The sequence below is a fragment of the Nilaparvata lugens genome, chromosome 6 (assembly GCF_014356525.2).
Source record: "Nilaparvata lugens isolate BPH chromosome 6, ASM1435652v1, whole genome shotgun sequence".
NCBI lineage: Eukaryota > Metazoa > Arthropoda > Insecta > Hemiptera > Delphacidae > Nilaparvata > Nilaparvata lugens.
In genome coordinates, this window is record NC_052509.1 from 18,196,799 (window position 1) to 18,212,196 (window position 15,398).

At 33.6% G+C, this 15,398-nt stretch overlaps 1 protein-coding gene across 1 annotated transcript; it reads left to right on the plus strand.

Annotated features, from left to right (window-relative positions):
• Window positions 1-2,524: 2,524 nt before the first annotated feature.
• LOC111048823 (sodium channel protein Nach-like) lies at window positions 2,525-15,258 on the plus strand. Its single transcript, XM_022334808.2, is given in 10 exon segments — window positions 2,525-2,598; window positions 3,190-3,393; window positions 5,240-5,459; window positions 5,461-5,513; window positions 8,647-8,758; window positions 10,673-10,949; window positions 12,656-12,709; window positions 13,012-13,126; window positions 13,678-13,769; window positions 14,670-15,258. Coding segments are annotated over 10 exon segments (1,398 nt in total). The 3' UTR covers window positions 14,867-15,258.
• Window positions 15,259-15,398: the final 140 nt, after the last annotated feature.

Sequence of the window (15,398 nt, forward strand, 5' to 3'; positions counted from 1 at the left end):
TGAAATGCTTTCATAATTGTTATGAATTGTCAAACTCACTCTAAAACAACAGTAAAATGTTGTTTACTTATCACTATTTTCCATCACTTTACTCTAGTATAATAATTTATGGGAAAGGAAATTCATTTTAGAAATAGAGTTTGAGTTCTAAATATTATAGATAATTCATGGAGCCATCACTATTATGTCAAATCCTCTGATAATAATTAATTGGTTTGATTACTTTGAATACTCACAGTTATAGAGTTGTTACGGGATCTTTTCAGTTTAAGTTTCTTGTTGGGGTTGAATCTTTGAAAATCTTCAAACGAGCTCATCCTTGTTATCAGATTGAACTTGAATATTATTGAATCAATTGAACTTTATTACGGTAGTTGAGGGAAATTTTACAAAAATATAAGGTACTTTGGAATTGAAGTCAACTTTGGTGAGTTGTAATTTTATTTTCTGTTTACACTGTAGAATATTTATGAATTCTCCTTTGTGTTTGTCGAAAACTTTCAAACTTCTTTACCCTACTTGAAATAATTTGTGTTTACATTAAATTTATAGCATGATATTATAAATAAAATCTATTATTTTCAAAATGTGATAATCCCCATTTTTTCTGACTAAGATAAAAGTCGCAATATTTTGTTGCCAGAGAATAAACAGATAGAAGCAACCAAGTCAGTTAATCTACTTCTGAATTGATCAATATTATCTTGAAGGGAATCTATTGCTCCAACTTGAATTCGAACTCATTCAAATTGATAATAGCCTTCCAATTTATTTTTTGTGGTAAAAGCTTCCCATCAATCAACTGATATCAAATCTATTTGATCGATATAGTCCTATTTCAATTTAATTAGTATATCTACCAAACATTTTTCTCTATACGGTTTGTTTATTCTTTTTTATTTTGTGATATTTCAGTTCAACCAGGACCTCGTATATACTACTTTATACTACTATATACTTCCTAGGTATATAGGAAGTCCTGGTTCAACTACACTTTTCTCTCTACAACTTTTTTCTGCCAATACTTCAAAATATATGCTCTTGTACGGATTAAAACCATATGAGCCTTACACGGGTGACTGTTGGTTTCCTGTAAGGTACCGGAAAATTTCTCATTTTAACATAAAATGGAATACGTTATTATATTATGGAATAACTAAACATAATATTATAATAGGAATAGTGTATAGTAGTATAATAATTATCATGCATGCATATAATATTATGTATGCATATTATATCAAAATAATTCAAAACATAACAGATACATTTTATCTTGATGTAATTGAGCTATTGGCTTTTTTACGTTTGCCGAATTTTGTATTAGATCGCCACGATTCTCTATGGCTTTGTGTATGGAATAAAGTACCTAGTAATTTAGAAGCAGTGGAAAATATTGTATCTCCAAGTATTGTACAAGTATTCTGTATGGAATATGATTGTTATCTCTATTGTTAAAAGAAACCCCCCATTACAATAAATGATACCATATGAGGTATCGTAATATCTCAATTGCATGACGAGGAGGCATTGACTAAATCATGAAAGATTTGCTTTGATTACAATGGTGTGAGGTACGGCACACTTTCAAAAGAGTAATAAATGAATTATGCAGAAATTACTGTAGTAGGATATACTGAAGGCTCCAAGATTTTATAATCAGATAGAATCAAGAATGGTGTTTGAATGTTATCGGACAGACTAATCGTAATAGCTCACCATTCATTAGTGGATGGATTACATAACAAATGATAGTCTCTGAATGTCCGTCGACTATTATTATGAAGGTTTACAGTTCAGTTCTGGAGTTAAGATACAGCAGCGCACAACTTCAGTTGCTTCAGACAGATTTGGAAAGGCTAGGGTGCTGCATTCTTCACTTTATTTGTATATTCTTTTGATTTTCAAATTCTGTCAACACAGAAGTTATTAAGAGAATATTCCAAGGTTGTTTGAAACTGTGGAATCAAGCAATGTACAACTACAACAATAGACTCAATCACAATCACAGGGGAACTTTGAGAGAATATTATAATATAGAAAAAAGATCCTCAAAAGTAAGGAAAATTTCAAGTTTCATGAAAATCCGACCTACCACAAAGGAGAAATGTTTGAAGATATTAAAGTATTTCTATTCTTATTTAGGAATATCGTCGATACATGGATTGAACCATATAACGGCAAAAAGAAAGAATTATTTTGAGAAGTGAGTCTGCGTAAGCTATCCATCACAAATTATTGATAGAGAACACAAATATGAGATTAGCACAACGAAAACGAATTATATTTTAGTCAAGTAGTTTGGCACATCAAAGCTTGAACAATTACCAACCTCTGTGACATTTTTATTCTGAGGATGATTCTCACATAAGCCCTGTCCTGTGCTTGGGTAATGGAAGAGATTATTGTTACAAATGGGTGGACCTCCAGTTTTGGGTGGTTCCGACTCTTCAGAACCACCGGGAAGAAATTCATCAGCTTTCACAGCCTATCAGGAGAACTGGCCCAAGCAGACACCATTACAATGATAGAACCGATAGAACGGCGCTACAAAGGATTAGGAGGTGTTCTCACATCTTCATTCTGTCACCAGGCTATGTGAGCACTCCCATAAGAACAGCTTTTAGCTAATGCATTGTATCAACACTCCAATAGCTACCAATGGTATTCTTTTTCAGGCCATGCGTGTGAAAACTCCGATCAAAGCCAATGCTAGTATTTTTTTCAGGTCATGTGTGTACTCTCCCATAAGAACCAATGATAGTCTTTTTCAGGTTATATGTGTACACTCTCATAAAAACCAATGCTAACATCTTTTCCAGCTCATGTGTGTACACACCCATAATAACCAATGATAGTCTTTTCCAGCTTATGTGTGTACATAATAAACCATTATAGTATTCTCCAGCTCATGTATGTACACTCCCATAGGAACCAATGATAGTCTTTTTGAGGTCATGTGTGTACACTCCCATAAGAACCAATGATAGTCTTTTTCAGGTCATGTGTGTACACTCCCATAAGAACCAATGCTAGTATTTTTCTGGTCATGTGTGTACACTCCCATAAGAACCAATGATAGTACTTTTCAGCGTATGTGTGTACACTCCCATAATAACCAATGATAGTCTTTTTCAGCTCATGTGTGTGCACTCCTATAAGAACCAATGGTTTTTTCTCCGTTTCTAGTGCATTTTGGTCGATGATAGTGTTGGCCGGAGCTTGGGGTGCCATCCACATGAGCCTCTCCACCTGGCACCGCTACCAAGTGATGCCAACTGTCATTTCCATGGAGCGAGATTACAAGGAGTGGAACACATCGTTCCCAGCTGTCACTATCTGCCCAATCAGCAAGGTTGATGAGAGTTTACTGGAAGTTGTCATTGGGCAAGAGTGAGTATGCTCTGAACTATGAATACAATTAAGAAATACAATCTATATAAAGATTTTCCCAACCATGTTTCAAACTCTCCATTATTATCTAATTCAAATTTTATTTCAGTTCAAATTATTAGTTCTCAACAGATAAAACAAAAGAACAATGGAAAAATTTAACATCTTTGGTACCAAATACGATTGGGAGCAGTCCGTCTCACTTTGGGAACTCATCGAGTCCTCAAAGTCCTGAAGAAGAGTGACACCAAATCTTTGATCAATTTTCCGATACACTTCTCTTTGAAAAATTTCCAATGCATATTTTTCAACTCTCCCATACTGTTCTTTCAGAAAAAGACCGTCTTCCGTTTCGTATTTGTCTACGAAAAATTTCAGTTTTATCAATATTATAGTTTTTTGTAATACTATGGAGGAAAGAATTGGCTTATACATATGAACGAGATACGAAATAAATGTTTGACGCATCATCACGTCTGTTCTACTGAACTGATCAACTTGAAATATTGCATAAAAATTCTTAATCTATCGAGGATGGTTACAGACTTATTTTCATTTTAATTAGTCAATCAATTATAGTTTTAATAATAAGGAGAAATTGTATTTGTGATACTAAGTTCACCTAAGATAAGAGCTCAGTCAAAAAGTTCTTCCATTGTAAATTATTACAGTTGTTAATACTTTCAATATCAGAATTGAACTATGAAACTAAATTCAATCTATATGTGCTTCTAACAGATCCTTGCGGAGCACGGGTGTCATCTGCTCGTATAATAAAAATTTTCTTTGATATTTATGCTGTCATTCTCAAAATACTTGGACAACTGATTATTATATTTTATTTCATGGAGCCGTATGATATTCAAATAGCAAATGACGAACAAGTGTATCATTAGATGCTCGAAAAGGCTCAGTGATTGATTAATTTCCTTTGATTAAATATATGGCTATTTATGTTTTCTATGTAGTTCCACCTATTAACTGGTCGATACAACAGTTTATTGAATAGTCCAATTAATGACAAGTACGGTATTGGATTTATGCTATAATATTCCACCTTCTTCAGAATCCTCAGAAACCTTTCAAATCCTTATCGAAAAAATAGTATATTTCGCACTTAGAGCAGAAAATGAGATTTTTCCTGCTCGAAATTGGTTTTCAAAGGGATTGGTTTTAGAAAGGATTGAGAGCCCGTGGTGCGAACGCTATTTTTCGCCACACACAAAAATAAACAGTATATATATATATATATATATATATATATAATATATATATATATATATATATATTATATATATTATATATATATATATATATAATATATATATATTATATATATTAGTTGAATAAGTAATTAATTAAAAGTATTAGAGAATAGTTGTTTACTAAGCACTTCCGAAAGCAGAAGTGGAAGGTGATAGCTCTAGCAAATCGGAGGTAATCTGAATATCAGGAAATTGTCCAAGTATTTTTATTTTTTATTCTGATTTGTCTAAATAACCTAAAAGATGATGTTCAATTATGTGGGAGGTTGAGTTTACACTTTTTTATTCTTACAAATGACAATAAGATGATATTATTAAAAATGTTTTAATTATTGAATAATGAACACAAAAATAATGAAAAGTTTTTTGATCAGCTGTTTTTTGATCACCTTTCTTAGTTCCATGTTAGCGGCTGGAAAGGGTACTCTTTCCGGCCTAGGCCGGAAAGAAACCTGTTCTGACGTCAGACGAGAGTCGTCTGCAAACAATATCTTTCAGATCTACGTAGGGACTGGAAAACAGCTGCTTTCTGTGCAGTGTGGCGAAAATATCATTACTGTATAATTACGTCCATTTCTCAGGTTTCCTAATGAGTACAACAACGAGGATATGAAGGAATTTGTGAAAGAACTGATGAATGCCGATTACTCGACATTTTCGAATATAAGGGAATACACAGGAATTCGACCTGATAAGTTTCTGTCGATAATTGATGAAACGCATGAGAACTTCTCGTATAGCCTGAGCAGCAGTCACTCGGATGTGTACGGCATTCTGGACATGGTCAAGTCCATGACAGAAACTAGGAGAGTGCTACAGTTTCAATTCTATGGTAGCCGTGTACAGCCAGATAAGGTAGGCAACTAAATTGTTGAATGATATTCGAATTCTTTATCCTTTAACAACGTAACACACCGACAGATTACTCTTATGGACAAATGCCTACGCGAGAGATAATAATATTTCCAGAACTCATAACAATTTGAATAGCAGTGATGGTTTAGTTGTCTAACTACAACAGTTCGTTGTCAGTTGATTGTGGGCAATTGTCCATTGGCGGGGTGGCCACCGCCTTGTCCTTGAAACTATCCTGAATCATGTGAGACCTATAACACAACCTTTATACCGTTGAGGTTTGTACATACTTTTGCGCCATCATAAAAAATAATGCACATCGTAAGTTTGTAGAGCAGTGAATTCTCTTTCTTCTTCTTATTTGGCATTACAACCCAGCGCGGGTCACAGCCTCCCTTGAATTCTCTTTGAAATGATGTATTATTTTACTATTCCAAGTTTTCCTTTCATTGTTATAGCAGCTTAAAAATGTAGGTGGTGAAATTTTCATTGCTGCAACAAGAGTGTCAACTCAGCGGTTCCACACCTTCAACAGAGGGGATAAAGGTGCGCACTTTTGCTATGTTCACCTACCAACTAGTCCAATTCAAGCTGCAAAGTCAAAAAATTGTGTCACAGACACCCCCTTCAAATATCATTGTGAAACGATCAATTGTTGCAGCAATGAAAATTTCACCACCTATAATTGAAGCTGCTGACAATGAGAGGAAAACTTGGGATAGTAAAATAATACATAATTTCAAAGAGAATTCACTGCTCTACAAACTTACGATGTGCATTATTTTTTATGATGCATTGTTGGAGAGTTATAAGCCCTGAAAGAGCAAAACATTGGATAAAAACCTGTTATTTAAACAATTACACACCTTCAAGAGCGAATATCTTGGTAACTGTTTGGAATATCACAAAATTCCACGAACAAAAAGTGTAGAAAATTTATCAAGCTTCATTTTTGTACAGTTAGTTATGTCGTTTGTACGCATTTTTCTCAAGATATGAGCGTGGAAGCACCCTCATCCCGTTGAATGAAAAAGACTAAGAAATTGCCAAAAAACCACTGATTTATTGATAATTAGAGAGACCGGTTTCGGTTATTTACACCATTGTCAATCTCTGATAAACAATGTTTCTAGAGGGGTTTATCAGAGATTGACAATGGTGTAATAACCGAAACCGGTCATTCTAATTATCAATAAATCAGTGGTTTTTTGACAATTTCTTAGTCTTTTTCGCTCAATATGAATAATTACCACAATATCAACTTCTCAACTACACAAAAAGTGGCACCCTCATCCCCTTAGCACATGAGTTAGGAATGGGGACTTTTGATATGTTGGCCTCCTCACTAGTCTCAACATAGCTGCATGGTCAAAAATTTTGTTTAAAACATTCCCTCCAAATTCCTTTGTCAATTGGTCTATTGTTGCAAAAATGGAGATTCCACACTCAATACTAAAGCTGCTGCAAAAGGTCTAGGGAAATTCGTAAAAGTATGAAATCGTACATCAAATTGAAGAGAATTCAATGCCCTATAAGCTCATAATCAGCATGGAATTATCCCATCGATTTTTAAAAAGTTATAAGTGCAAAAATAGAAAAAAATTGGTGGCAAACGAGCTTTTCAAAAATGTCACACCTTCAAGAGCGGATATCTCGAAAACTAGAGAAGATATAAAAAACGTTATACTATGAATATTGTAGGAAATTATGTAAGCTTTAACTTGTTATATGACAGTTAAGTCCTTAGGATACATCGTTATCGTTCTTGAGTTTTATGCGAGAAACCAAAAAATGATACCTTTAAGCCACTTCCACCCCCTTAGCACAGGGGGTAGGGGTGGGGACTTTTGATATGTTTACCTCCTTACTACCCTAAATAGAACTGTGGGGTCAAAAATTGTCTTCCAAACATTTCCCTCTATACCCTTTTCTGAGCATTCATTGCCTGGACTAGTAGGCAAAGATTGAGATATAATATTAAGATTTATATGAAGCTAAAAGATTTCTTTGTCATACATTCTGAAATTGATGTTTTCTGTGTTATTAATGACGTTGTTGTAGCATTTTAATGTTGTGTGACAATAAATGATTTGATTTATGATAAGCTTTTATCAGCTGATGAAAAGTGAAATGCGCGTGTTCGTGGCACATAAGTTTGTACGCACCTTAACGAACGCTAATTTGAATCCAATAATATAGTATAATAATGTTGTACCAGTGTTAAGAAAGATCATCAATGAACCTACTTCTAAATGTATATATTCTGTTAAAATTCTATGATAACGTTATAAATAAATAACATAGAATAAATTGCAAACTTCGACTTAATGTTATAATTATGAGAGAGATTAATCAACCTCACACTTAATGAGTAATAATTATTATTAAATTCAGGAGAGAAGCGCCTAGCCAATACCATCTAGGCAATCTGCTTTACACCACTCTCAACACTAATCTGAATCGCCATGACTCACTCATCTATTCTTCTTCAAAAGGTGTTGGGCGAGTTGCCTACTCACGCCTTGAAAGAAATATACTTTGACCGTATACTCTCCACAAATTAAATACAGTATTTTATTATTTTTTTTGTAAAGAGGTACTCTTGAATTTTGTATATTTCATTTTTTTGACAAAGTCATTGAAATGATTCTCTAAGTATGTTTTATACGGTGCGCTGGCCTATAGTGGGTTAAAAACAAGCTGTTTCGATTGCTAATAATTCTAATTCATTTTAGTGCATTGACAAAGAATACTTCTTTATAAAATATTATACATACAGATGGAAAGTAATGAGAAATTGCATTTATTCAAATTGAATAATTGCATTTAATTGAAAATTAAGTTAAATTGAAATGCTAATTGATAAATAATATTAATGATTATATACAGTACTTTATGAGTATTTAAATTACAGAAACGTAAAAATCGCATCCAATTTGCTTTGAGTGGTTTTTGACAGCAAAGAATATTTTCATAATAGTTCAATATTTTAATTCGAAAAATATTTTCATTGTGGAGGAATTTCCATTTTCTAGAACTCCCAGAAAGTTCGCCCCTCTAGTATCTATCTCTTTCAGCCACAACTGAATAGTTGAATGAGTTGGATAACTAGATTGTTGATTGCTATTTGCAGCTATTGGAAGAATGGGAAGTTCAGTGTGGTTGAGCAGCCAGAGCCCTTCACTGGGAGTCCCCTTGATGGTGATATGTTTGCGCAAGTCATGAGGATGAGCAGTGGTTATATGGTATGATACACTTCTTATATTCAATAATTACATAATATTCTTATCATTCCACACAGAACATGATTGTATTAGTGAATAAATACAGGCCTCTAATAAACTGTATTTTTTTGCTGCTGTGAGGTCTGATGTGTGTGTGAGTAGAGAAAATAAATTGATTGGACTCTCTCTCCTGAACCAAACGCTCATTTTTTGGTACGCACAGTATTTCCAAGTCAATGGTAGAATCTCATTATAAGAGAATTTATTTATTGTCAATTCTTCCAAACGCTATTGTTCACTAAAGATGGAATCAACAAATTCATACAGATTGCCTTAGGATCGGTATATGTGCTTCAGTCTCCTTGTGAAGTCTATAGGTTAGAACAGAGAAATTGAGTGGTTTTTAGTTTTTATGTTGATTTTCTCTCTTTTGTATTAATATATGAATCAATTTTTCCTACGACAATTTTTTTCATCTGTAAAATTCTGTCATATGTTGATTGGCCTACTTCAAGTTTCATTTTTCATTATCTATTACTTGTTTCTTTTGTTTTTCTCTGACAATATTCAATATTGTACCCACTTAATGATGCCTGGTTTCTAGAACACTTATAAAATCTGATAAACCACAATTTTTCCAGTTTTTCAACCGTCAAAATTTGAAATTCCTAGGTTTTGTTGTTTTTGAGTGTAAACTGACTAAATTTCAGAAAAGTCAAATCTTTTTTTGTACTTTTAAATTGTTATCTAAATTAGAGAGAGAAATAGTACAAGGAGTATCCTCAGCTTTTCTCTCCTGGTCAGTGTTTCTTGTAAATGAATCAATGGAAAAATAAATAAATCTATAGGTCAGAATTCTTTTAGATTTCCAGATACCCATTAGTCCGGGTCCTGTAGCTTTGCCTATCGGCGGAGGGCCATTAGACTACAATACTTTATCTTCTTTGGTTAAGAGCCGTTGGGCTGGTTGGCAGCAACTCTCCATGCAGCTCTGTCATCCGCCATCCTTTTGAGCTCTCTGTAGTTGGCACATCTCAGATCCTTCTTTAGTTGTTCTATGTACTCCAGTCTTGTCTTTCCTCGCGCATTCCTTCCCTCAGTCATTCCCAATACTACCTACCCGTTCAAAAACATCGAACATTTTCGAAAATGTATCTCTCCATAAGCAACAGATGCTCTTTTGTATCTTCTCATAAGCAACGTGTTGCATCTGAAAAGATACACAAGGAGCTTTTTGGAGTTACGTCCTCTAAGCGCAACACAGCCTATCAGCTGACATTCGTTCAACATAATCTTTCCTGTTTTGAATTATTTTCGACGACACTACAGTCTAATTTTTGAATATTAGTTATTATTCGATTGTAAATTGTAGTAAAGACTGTTTTGGGCTTAATGCCTGTAGTCTTCTTTGTTCTGTAATAAATAAATAAATTAGTTGAAAACTAGTACTCACATGTGGAGCGCTCTCGGATTTTTTCAAATCCATTTTCAACACTGATTTGAAATAATCCGAAAGCACTCCACATGTGATTACTAGTTTTTAATAACTAATATTCAAAAATTAGAATGAAGTGTCGTCGAAAACAGTTCAAAACAGATTATGACTTGTAGTTCGTCATGGATAGTGAATTAGATGAGTAATAATCTTTCCATTGTTGGTGATACGTTACAACTCTCCCATTTATGAAGAATCTCTGTGTGTAGGGAGCTTCCTCCATCTAGGGTTCTGGGGTGTCTGAAGCTGATGTTTTTGCAAAGCCGTGAATATTACCCCGAGAACCATTCCTTGCTATATGCCTTTTCAAAGTCACCGAAGCAAAGCTACGGGACGCGTAGGCCTACTGTAATAATGTCCTAGAAACCGGGCCCAAGTCGAATAAATATCTATTCTGTTATATCGAATTCTATCTTTTCCCATTCTGCATTTCTATTCAGTTGTACATTCACGGGCCATACGAAACGTTCGACATAGCGAGCAAAGCGAACTTCTCTCCGTACATGAAGTACAAAACGCTGGAGCTGAGTGCACTGAGCATCTACAGCACAGCTGAGACGCGCACTCTGACCATCGCACAGCGCAAGTGCCGGTTCTCGGACGAGTCCAACCTCAAGTTGGCGCCAGTTTACACCTACAAGCTGTGTCGCATGCAGTGTCGTATGCAGCTCGCCCTCCAATTCTGCAGATGTGTGCCGCATTTCTACAGACCTCAGAGTCAGTTGATACCATTCAACCAATATTCTAATGATACCACTTGTACATTTAATTATTGCACTTATTGGCCTCGTAAGGTGCATATCAAACTCTATAGGTGCGTACAGATATACGCGCCGCGAACATGAGCAATTCACTTTTAATCAGCTGATTATATGTGTATTTTTACAGAAACGGTAAGACATAGATATATAAAAAGCTTGGCATCAGCTGATTAAAATTGAATTGTTCATGTTCGCGGCGCGTATATCTGTACGCACCTTAAGGATTGGTTGAATGAGAACCATTGATGCATTCTTAAGAATGCTGATAGTTTACAGAATATTTATATTCCCCAGTCTTCATGTGTACCATTTGTAAGAAGTCTTCGCTTACAGAGTGAAAGATGACTGGACAACTGGTGCAAACATTCATCATTATGGTACTCGGTCCAGAGATTTAATTAGAGTGGAACAGCACCGTACGAATTTTTATGAATAGAATCCCAATTATATTGGTAAGCAAGTTCACAACGCCCTGCCATTCAGTTTGTTCATTTGCCAATCAATCCAACAATAAAACAGGTTTGGAAGAATGGCTGATACAGAAATGTCTGTATAATATTATCAGAGTCTATTTTATATGGATGGGTAGAATCGGTGCTGTCGAATATGTAGGTTCCATTGTGTACGTATGGTGTACAACAACTTATTCAATTCTCAAATGGTTTCTCAATTCTCAGTTTTAGTATCTTTTTTTATTAAACTGTATACTGTACTTATTGTTGTGTTGAGGAAACATTTTTGGGTCCTTCAGTAAGTCAAAAGTGAGAACTCGCTAACGCTTGTTCACTTAATTAATATTATGTGTTTGTTCCAACCTTAGTTCAGTTTGTATATGATTATTTTATTATGTAGTGGTATGTTTTCTATTTTGTATTTGTTTTGCTTCTGTATGTATTACATGACAATTGTCTATTGTCTATTTTATAGTATATACTACTATTCATGACAAATTAATCAACATGAATGAATACTTTGAAGTGAAGCTCTTGTTACTTCCATCTTTTTTGCCTATACCAGCCGGATTAAACAAGTTATCACATCAAAAAATGTGTTTTTATCATAGTACATTTCCATAATGAATGTTTCTCAAGTTATAAATTCGGGTTTTCTCAATAGAAACCAGCATTTTGTGGAAGGATTGAAACCATTCTGCGATGAGGTTGCACTCATTCACAAAATGGAAGCAGTATAATATAATGTGGCAAGGAAACTATAGCTATAATGTTGAATTTTTATAATAACAGTGTCAATTGTATATTTTCATAATAATTATGTACTTAATAATAACATGAGAGCACAAACTGGAGATCAATCCAACTACCGTATAGCAGTTGTTAGATGTTAGATGCTGAATGAAATGATAAACGTTATTGTTAATCCAATGCTTTCAGGGAATGCGATGTATAACATTATATAGGCTATAGGCTAATACTGTGAATTTTTATGAAAAATACTTTTAGGAGGAAGGGGTCGGGCCACACTCATGGTGAGTCTTGAGGATTTATAGCATTTTAAATGAATCAATCGAACAATAATGATAGGTTCCATCAAACTCTCTCTGCTTAAATTCATTAAATAAATCCAATGTTTGAATGTTTTGAGAGGTAAACCTATAATGTTGATATATCTAATGTACTGTACTGTCTATATTTTCTATTTCAGAGGGCTATAAAATCTGTGATGTCTATGGAATGCACTGCCTAGGAAAATATCATGGTGAGAAAGAAGCAATCTGCTATTGTTTTGAAAATTTCTTGAGAATTTGAATGAGTTTGAATGAATTGCAAAGTTTTTCAATTCAATTCAGAAGTTTTAAAGAATTACATTAGATAATTTTACGATAAAATAAGTTCAAGGAATCAAAAAGAACTTTAATTTTCAATAGTATTTTACAGACGAAGGAATAAAAGTAGATTCCAGATATAAAAGTAGGTAGAATTTTCGAAATTATTATATTTATGATTTAGGATGATAAAATGTATTATTAAAACATTACTGATATCCATGTTTCAACTCAGATGTTTTGATAAAATTGAGAGACCCGACAAAGAATGATGCCAAAATGCCATGCGACTGTTTACCACCCTGTGATGACATTATGTACGCTGTTGAGAGCGAAACAACAATGGAATGGTGAGTTCTAAAACAAATTATCAATTTAGAAGAACTCTAAAGAAATAATGAGTGTATGAAATTCCACTGGAAATATACTATTGCAACTGTAACAGATTAACTCAAGTGTTCATGTAGTATTATGAGGAATTATAAATTATTTTTTTCCATATTTTCCATTGCTTATAGTAGGTTTTTATTATACAGAGTGACACAGAATAACGGGAACTTTTAAAAACGCCATAAAACATTAGTGAGAAGGGCATGGATGATTTTATTCAAACTAATGTGAAGTTCAAGACTTGCCATTTGAGAATATTAATAACATCTGTCACTTTTTAGAATAGAATAGAATAGAATTTATATTGTTTCTCATAAACAACAGTACAATATTACAAGAAAAAACAAACCAATTGCAACTGTTTTTGATAATTACTTCTTTGAGATGGCTTCCTCCTGTACGAATACACTCTTGAAATATGTGTTGAGATTCCTGAACGATTGCTGCAACATTTCAGCTGGATTTTTGTTAATTTCATTATGTAAATCACATACTATCTCCTTTTCAACAGGTTTCTAGGAACAAATTTGAAATGGGGTTTGGTAAAATATCCCAGGTTAAGACTGAAACGAGACATAATTTTTGGATTCACCGACTTATTAGGTAGGTAAATTAATTTCATTTCATTGAAGATATTCATCAGACCGCAATTGTCGTTTGTGTATACGAGTACTGGGAAAGCATTCAAATTTACATTAGGTAATGCATATTATTTTCCAGGTACAGCAGTCAACTATAAGGCCCTACTTCCCAATGAATTTCGGCTCCGCTGGGCAGAAAATACTAGCTTGGCAGAAAATACTAAATAGCTTCATAATGGTTCATATGGCAGAGTGAAAAGTTATAACACTTCCACAAGAACCAATGATATTATCAATGTTGCTCAATTCTGCTTTTCCCAGCAGAGCAGAATTTTATTGGAAAGCAGAATTTTCTTCAATGAATTGAATCTCACTGATAGGTTTAAAATGATATAATGACTGACTCACTGATTGATATAATGAAGGTTTAAAATTGTTTAAAATTAAATTTATGATCAAGTTCTATTGGGTGATACGTTTTGAGAATTTTCATTAACTTTGTACCTATATGAAATAGCTGTGAAGAAATATTACCTTTTGATTTGGAAACAAGAATAAATTATAAAAAAGTACTTGGAAATTGGATAATAGAAAACTATTCCCTTTTCATTGACAGCATCATCTAACCTTCAAAAAATAGATTATATCTATTTTTCTCTATGTATACTGAACCATAAATGAATCAATGCGATAATTCAACTATTTGATAGCAACTGTCACCAGCGGGCAAGGTTTTATCCAGTTTCTGGTGTTGCCAAGTACGGTAATTATTCTAAAAAACACTGAATATACTATTTTAGTATCATCTATTTTTTCATTCTATATTCATTATCATCATCATTGATATATTTTATGTATTTTTCTATGTATTACTATTTGTGGAAAATTTACATTTTATTGCAAATATGAATTTCAATTTCAGTTTCAATCGGAGGAACAGCCGGCTTATTCCTAGGTTGCAGTGTGCTCAGCTTCATTGAGTTCATCTACTTTTTCACATTACGTGCCTGGTTCACCTGGAGGAAATCTAGCGGAAAGAGAAGAAATTCCAACATTGTATTACCATCTCAAGGGCAGAGGATGAGATTTTTCACTCCGAAAACAACCTTTTTACATTAGATTCATGATCTCCTTCATGCTCTTTAACAAGTAATTGTATCTCTCTATAACTCTATTATAATAATGTTATACTCTCTGGCTAATTTTTTGTGAAGGCTTTAAAACTCCAAAAACAGACATTCTCTTTGATAATCTTAATCACTTCATCCAAATGAAAGTCTGGAGTTGGGATGATTGCGAGAAATCAATGACTCAGGTTAGCAACAATCGGTTTAATTTAGTAAGATAAATTTGATGAATCGATCGATAGGGAGAAAACTGTTGAGAAAATGTTATTCTAATTAGCCTAACTGAATTCTAATTAATTTATTGAATTTAATTGGAGAAGAACCTAATCACTCAGGATACACGATGTTTTATAATAACTACAGTTACGGTATCTTGTAACTGTAATAATTTCCCCCACCGAACTCTATATTATGATATATTCACTCCATCAAGTTCCACAAGTGAATAAAACTAGAATTTTTCAACAGTAATGTTTATTTTTATGTAAGTCACATTACAGAAAATATTTATAAAATGTTTATTT